At 39.7% G+C, this 7,718-nt stretch overlaps 1 protein-coding gene across 2 annotated transcripts; it reads left to right on the top strand.

Annotated features, from left to right (window-relative positions):
• Window positions 1-2,888: 2,888 nt before the first annotated feature.
• LOC107693446 (histone H3.3) lies at window positions 2,889-6,100 on the top strand. 2 transcript variants are annotated; one of them, XM_016492841.1, is made up of 4 exons: window positions 2,889-3,008; window positions 3,909-4,052; window positions 4,134-4,287; window positions 4,753-6,100. In XM_016492841.1, exons 2-4 carry the CDS (start codon window positions 3,925-3,927, stop codon window positions 4,879-4,881), a joined length of 411 nt encoding a protein of 136 aa, XP_016348327.1. In that variant the 5' UTR covers window positions 2,889-3,008; window positions 3,909-3,924; the 3' UTR covers window positions 4,882-6,100. The 2 variants fall into 2 exon arrangements, with proteins under 2 accessions (XP_016348327.1, XP_016348328.1); XM_016492842.1 differs by lacking the exon at window positions 2,889-3,008 and adding an exon at window positions 3,677-3,837.
• Window positions 6,101-7,718: the final 1,618 nt, after the last annotated feature.

The raw sequence follows: 7,718 nt of genomic DNA, 5'->3' as shown, positions 1-7,718 counted from the left end.
AAAAATAAAAAATAAGTTGAGCCGGACACTTTCTGCTCCCGTTAGTGACGCTCGCGCGGTGTTTGCATACTCTATCACAGATGAAGTGAATTAAATGCAATATTTGTCAAATATACTGACGTTTCAGAAACGTTTTCATGAGCAACAGATATATACTGATGATTATATACTGCTTAATACTGCTTAATACATCTGTACAAGAATAAAGTTCAATGTAAATATATATTTAAATACTAATAAAGTGGGGGAATATATGCTTTCATCAGTGTTTTATGATAAACGTGACTCAATGTAACATTGCGACTACAGTAAAAAAGCTTTTACTGTTCTAAAAACACAGATTTGTGAGCAGTATTGGAATTGAAGATGTTAGAAACACACGTCAATCGTGAAACCGTCATCAGCGCTACTGCAGTCGCTCTGAAAAAGCTGCACCAGCTGAGTCAGCCGGCTGCTCTCAAAACGCTATCGCGGTACTTTGATGCCACACGTGGCAGGGACATGACGTCGTTGGCGTCAAGTCAGACTAAATTTCTAACCGGCATGCACTGCTTCACGTCAGCCACCTATTTTTTTATTATTATTATTATTATTATTATTATTATGCCATACATCAGAACAATACAACGAGAAACATCCGAATGTAAAGGAAAAATAGAAAAAGATGAACAACATTCACTGTCCGTCTTGCCTGCGCTTATTTCACTCCTCCCCTCACTGCAGCCGCCTACTCTCACCTTCATTTCAGGCGAGGCGAGGCGCATCTCAAACAAGCCTACTGCGCCGGCTGCTCTTGAAACGCTCTTGCGGTGCTTTGATGCCACACGTGACAGTTTTAGACTAAATTACTAACCGGCATGCACTGCTTCAAGTCAGATTGCGATCGATCTGCGCAGTGCTGCATGAAGTCGAACGCGCCTTCTATGATGGCTGCATTAAAGGGGTCATATGATGCTATTTCAAGTTTTCCTTTCTCTTTGGAGTGTTACAAGCTGTTCGTGAATAGATAAGATCCCTAAAGTTGCAAAGACTAAAGTCTCAAACCCAAAGAGATATTCTTTATAAAAGTTAAGACTCGTCCACGCCCTCCTAAAACGCCTCATTTAAACACGCCCCCACATGTCTACGTCACGATGTGGGAAGATTTGCAAAACACCGCCCAAATGTTCACGCAAAGAAAGAAGCCGTAACTTTGATTCTCGCTGTAGTATTGTTGTGAAGATGCTGTGTGTTTCGTTGTGAAAGCGAAACTACTTTGTTTGGTCTTCCAAAAGAGGACACAACTAGAAATCAGTGGTTAAGTTGTATTTACAACACTGCTCCAGAACACTTCAACCCAAATATTCAGATGTGTGCAGTGCATTTTACGGAGGACGAGGACTGTTTCCTGAACCTGGGAGAGTAGCCCACAATGCTGGTGTTCCGGTGAATTCAGTTCCCGTTTCCCCTTCGGCGCGCATGCTGACCACAGTCTATGATGCTGACAAATAATGCTGACTCACAGCCTGTAAGTACATTTTCATATTTAAAGGATTTGTCACTGATGATTCAAATGTGAGTTTTGGGCAGTGTAGAGTAGTGCTAGTTGTTTGTCGTTTCTCCGATCACAAATGCAGACGGTTTTATGTTTACGCGGCGCAATGCAACGCAACGCTTAAAAAGACAGTTTAAGTAATTATAATCAGTAATTATGTCCCAACTGGATGCAACAAATACCTTGTTCATAATGGGTTTTATTGTTTTTGTCTCGTCACGCCGGGACACTGGTAAGGGGCGTAACATTTCCGTCACACGCTTGAGGAATTTGGCCAATCACAACGCACTGGATAGCTGGCCAATCAGAGCACACCTCGCTTTCAGACCGATGAGCTTTGTAAAAATCGACATGTTTCAGAAAGGCGGGGCATAGAGGAGAAACAATAATGTACAGCATGTGGAAAATAATGTGTTTATACATTATTTATTTTGTGTTTATGCATAAACACATTTCATTACACCAAATAATGTTTTTTTTTAGCGTCATATGACCCCTTTAATATGTAGCTCTGCTTGACACATCTTGTATCAAGGGGTCCCTCCATGTCTCTATTGCGTAAGGGGTCCTTGTCCTGAAATACTTTGAAGACCCCTCCACTATACACATTATATTACAGTCCTGAGTGCTTCTCCACATATGCAAAAACTACGAGGCATATAAAAAATAAACCGAATGTGTTTTGGTACATTGAAAATGGCACATCCTTCCTGAAATGTCACTGAAGCCTTAAAAATAGCCAGCGTGAGACAGAGGAATGCAGACTTTGGTTAAGACAGAGTTCCCACATGGCTGGAGGGTGGTTTTGAATAAGTGAAGCCTGAAATAAGTGAAACATTGTATGACTGATCTGGGATCATCTTTGGCCAACACTCAGATGCATGAAAACCAGATGATGTCTTGAACCATATTAGGCCACAAAACAATTCTGTATCTATATAAAATTAGAGTACATGAACTTAAAATACTTTAAATTGAAGTGTTCAATGTTAACGCTATTTTTTTTTTAATAAGTAAATTGACAAATTAATGGAAAATGTTTAGGATCTGTAATAATAATATAAATTATTATCATTATTATACAACCAGCAGCGGATGAACCCATTAGCCTGTCTCCTCTAAACCTGATGAGTGATGACCTCCATGGAACAAAGAGAAAAACAAAGGGATTGCAGTAAAACCCCTTCTGAAACACGGTACTTTAAATACTTATTATTAATCAGTTGTTACATTTGGCTCTAAGCCAAGGAAATTCGTAATGGAAAAGCAAATTCATAACGCAACTGGTACTGTAAAAAAACGGCAATTTTGTGTTTAGTTTTATTGAGGTGCATTCTGGGAGAAAATGATTGACATCGCGGCCATTTTGGCTCTTGCCGCCCCGCTCCCATTGTGTGTGAGATAGTAAATACTGACACTGCCAGACAAGCCGAGCACATATTTCACTGCGCGAATTAAAACACATTCACCTGAGGTAAGTGCCCCAATGCATCACTGTCTTCTCTCTGAAATACTTTTCAACAGCTTTGTGAAACTTTCCTGCAGAACAATGTTTATTTTAAGCGTTAAAACGTTAAAATATCATCGTCTGAAAATGAGTAAGCCGATGGCGAGAGAAAATAGTCTCTCCTTTTCGTGTCGGAGGACACACTGAAATCCGTCCCACTTTCCTATGTCTCTGTTTACTTCGATTAAACGGCGTAAATTCGCTGCGAATTTTCCTTCTAAGCGATTATTTAGTTACCCAAGGATGCCTGCTACCGTATTGTGTTATTGGTTTTGCGTTGCATGCATTGGATTTTAAATGTTATTTAAAAGTTTACGTCCTCTCCTGTGCCTCAATGCACGGACTCTCTCCAGTTGCCGTTCGAATTGCAGCCATAATCTTGCGGTTTAGGGCGGGGCTTAGCCAGGCTGATCTGCCCCCACAACTGGGAGAACGGCATGTGATTGGTTAGTTTATTCCGCTCCTCAATTTCTACTGGCTACTACTTTATTTTTGCTTTACAGTCGTCTGCGATTGGTTGAAAGGCTGTCTCAGTCCACGCTGAGTGCTTACTTTTATTTATTGGGTTTAATGTGACGTGCTGGAGGAAGTGGCCTGAAATAGCTTATGGGGCAGGGAGTCAAATACCAAAACAAGTGTAAAACTAGAGACGCTATTTATAGTAGAGATTTACTCACTTTTATATCTTAGTCTGTCTGTGCACAAGACTCAATGCTGTATATTACACAGCTAAGAGAAAGCATTATTAAGCATGTTAATTTAGCTTATTCCGAGAGCTGTTTTACATTCCTGCCAGGTATGTCATAATCTGCCCATGATTTACTGACTTAACTGTGTTCTAATACTCAGTGTTTTCCTTTCTCTCAGGTGATATTGACTAACAATGGCCCGTACTAAGCAGACTGCTCGTAAGTCCACTGGAGGAAAAGCTCCTCGTAAGCAGCTGGCTACCAAAGCTGCCCGCAAGAGCGCTCCCTCGACTGGAGGAGTCAAGAAACCTCACCGCTACAGGTGATATTCCAGACTTGTGATTGTACCCAGCAAAGAAAGAGTTGCGAGGAACACTGCATTAAGCATCTTTCTTGTCTGCAGGCCTGGTACTGTAGCTTTGCGTGAGATTCGTCGGTATCAGAAGTCCACTGAGCTGCTGATCCGTAAGCTGCCATTCCAGCGTCTGGTTCGAGAGATTGCCCAGGACTTCAAAACTGACCTGCGTTTCCAGAGCGCCGCCATTGGTGCACTGCAGGTGCGTATTGGGTTTATTATTGATAACTAAAACCATAAAATATATTTTCATTAGTGGAAATAAAATAAACATTAACTGAAATTTGATTTTGATAAACTTTACTTATCCTCCAATGGGGGAAATAAAATTGTGTATATATATAATAACCTAAACTTAAGTTAAATAACTTATATAATACTCATATAACTTAAACTTGAACTAAAAACTAAAACTTTGTAAAAACTATATAGACATATTAAAACAAAAACGTAAAAAAATGACAAAAACACTTAAATTAAAACTTTAAAATTAAAACAATATAAAAAAAATAAAATCTAATTCAAAATATTATATATCTGGTCTTGTTTTTTGTATTCTATAGATTTTAAACTTTTTTGCACATGTTCCTATTTGAAGATTTGGATTACATTTTTTGCTTTTGTTTATGCTTAATTAACTGACCGATTTTTGTGTATATTCTTGCAGGAGGCCAGTGAGGCATACCTGGTCGGTCTGTTTGAAGACACTAACCTGTGTGCCATCCATGCCAAGCGTGTCACCATCATGCCCAAAGATATCCAGCTGGCACGCCGCATCCGTGGAGAGCGTGCTTAAACTGACCCCTTGTTTCTATCGCCGCCGTTATTTCTTTGTCTCTCCACTTGTTCTCCTCCTGCTTTTCTTGGTAGAGTTTAGAGTATCAGTGATGGGGAGTAACTGTGTCTCAGTCTACTAGTGCTGTCTAAATGACGCGTAGGGTACCTATATGTGCATGTAACAGGTGCTGCTGATCACACACACACACACACATGCACGTACACAAATACACACACACACATACATACACATACTCTCACACATTCACATTTGGAGCATAAACGAGGTCCACCCATGCCCGCTTTAGGGCCAAACATTCAACATGCATATAAAGAGAAGAAGTCTCGCCGTGCTCTCACACTTACTCCGCTGTCCAGAAAGAAAAACAGGGTGGTGTCTGGGGTCAGTCTGCTTAAGGGGAGCGGAAACTTCCACAGCAGGGTGCTACTAAAACTGCTTCAGTCCACCTTATTGAAACCTGTCCCCGCCAGTCCCCCAACTCACATATTTTTTTTGATCTTACCACGTTTGCCCTCCCCTTCCTGTCCCCCTTGATCCTTCCGGTCCTTACATGTCCTGCTTGAATCCTTACTTGGCCCTTCATAGTGGAGGTGAGTGTGGGGTCGGACTTCTTCTCTGTGTGAGTGTCTGTGGGAGATGTGATCAGCAAAGCAGAATCGTATTCACCTGCAAACCAGCATCTATTGGTTAAAAAAGTTGTTATTTGTAATATTGATGATTACTATTATTGTTGATATAGTGTCTTTTTTTTTTTACAATGCATACATGAATTGTTCTTTAGAAAAAAGGATTAATCTGAAGAAAATCAGTTTGAATTCGTTTTCTTTTTTTCTTTTTCATATTGTAGTGAAAGCCGATCCTGCTCCTCCTGTTATAACTTCAGGCAGCCACAGGGGGGCGCTCTAAACCAGCCTCTCATTCAACCTCACTGTTCAACTAACATCCTGCTCTCCCTTTCTTTCTCCCTCTTTTTCTGTCTCTCGTTTTTCATTCTTCCAATTCTAATTTTGTCAAATTAAAGATCGGCTTTAGAGTCACAGAGTGTAGCAAAAAAAATTCTTTACATTTAGTACTGTAGTACTGAGTCTTTCACTTTGTTTGGGTAGAACTTTACTCCTTCCCTTTATTTGTGATACACAATGCAACCTCATGTTTGTGCTTCTTTTATTTTTCTTATTTGGAAATTTAAATAAGCTGATATTTGTATTTTCCAAATTTCTCATATTCTGGTCGTAATAAATAGATGTTACACAAATAGCCTTTTCAGTGTCATTTGTAAACACGCCCAAATAAATCATGGCCTAGTCCTATAATCGAGATGAGTGTTTAGAATGTCTTTTAAAGGGAACCCCGGGTATTAAGACAGTATGGCTTAAAATAACGTAAATTATGTCTCTTACTGAAATGTGTAGTAGAAAACCCATGAAAGATTTACGTTATTTAAAAAATCTACATCGTTTTATACATATTTTGGACTATGGGGGCGCCATTATTTCAATTAAGTCAAATGGTTGCACTCGACCGGTGAGCTACTGGCGCGATCTGGTGTTCATTTTACCGCAACACAACTCGGAATACTGATACGATGCCACATTGTGCGGCTTTTGGTTGTCATTTAACTTTTTGAGTGAAAAAAGGTGAATGCCGAATCATGCTAATTTTAAAGAAACACATTCCAGCATTTAAGGAAAAATTTCTAGGCCTACTTAAATACATGCTAAACCGATGTTCTCTTGGTGAAGCCGTGTTTTCAAAGCATCGCAGGTGTTTATAGTCTTCAGAGAAGTCAGCTTAGTTTTAGTTGTTTGTCTCTTTACATTAAACTGGGATAGAAGGCAGTATTTTAACATTAGAACAACTAAGTTTACCTTCAAGTAGTAGCCTAGAATAAAAAGACTGGTCAGAAAAAAAGGTTAAAGTCTGTCTGCATTTTATCCACGTCTCATCATAGCATAGCAAAGGATTGGTGAGAGGTTGCACATCCTCATGAGGATGGTGGAAATGTACCACATAAAAACATAGTACTTTTTAAGCTATTGAACTGATTGTAAAGGCATGCCAAAGGGTCCATGAATAAGGTCAAAATAGCATCAATCAAAATTTAGAAAGCAAATTAATTTACAGAAAAAAAGCAGCTTGCACATACAGCTGTACATATTTCTGTAGGCTTCACTCTCTCTCTCTCTCTCTATATATATATATAATATACACATTTGACTTTCACATGAACTAAAACAGAAAAAAAGTCAGTAATAGTGATCCATAATTAACAAGGTTGATTTTTCTTTGTCTAGTCACTCGCCGCCAGGTTTTTCTAGACAGAAGTACTTGCCATTTAACCTGTAACTACATTAACATACACCTGTCATTCAAAACCTGTATTGCCCCTCCATCATCTGAAGTGTATAGTCTCGGTGTGTGTGTGAGCGTCTATAATATGGTAAAGTAATGTATCTGTCTGGTTAAGTATCATATGCATCTACATGCTGGTTTGCGGGTTATGTGTGTGTGTGTTCGTATGTGTGTTGTGTGTGATTTGTTAGATTTGAAGGCTCAGCAGCTTCTCCTTTTGTCTTCTTGCATGAACTACAGACAATCTGTCACAGAGAGAGAGATTAATATCTGGAGAAACGGGGGAGGGTGAGAGGAAAAGAGTTGACCGAGGAAGACAACACAGACAGACAGAAAGAGATATAGATAGATAGAGAGACAGACAGACAGACAGACAGACAGACAGACAGACAGACAGACAGACAGACAGACAGACAGACAGACAGACAGACAGACAGACAGACAGACAGACAGACAGACAGACAGACAGACAGACAGACAGA

The sequence above is a fragment of the Sinocyclocheilus anshuiensis genome, unplaced genomic scaffold (genome assembly GCF_001515605.1).
Source record: "Sinocyclocheilus anshuiensis isolate Anshui unplaced genomic scaffold, SAMN03320099.WGS_v1.1 scaffold1296, whole genome shotgun sequence".
Taxonomy (NCBI): Eukaryota; Metazoa; Chordata; class Actinopteri; order Cypriniformes; family Cyprinidae; genus Sinocyclocheilus; species Sinocyclocheilus anshuiensis.
This window is presented reverse-complemented; position numbering and strand designations above follow the sequence as displayed.

Bases quoted from the DNA above. Each gene is read 5' to 3' on its own strand.
- LOC107693446 (XM_016492841.1), top strand. From the start codon at position 3,925: ATGGCCCGTACTAAGCAGACTGCTCGTAAGTCCACTGGAGGAAAAGCT. The intron at 4,053-4,133 runs GTGATATTCCAG...TCTTGTCTGCAG, and splicing joins AAGAAACCTCACCGCTACAG to GCCTGGTACTGTAGCTTTGC. The intron at 4,288-4,752 runs GTGCGTATTGGG...ATATTCTTGCAG, and splicing joins CCGCCATTGGTGCACTGCAG to GAGGCCAGTGAGGCATACCT.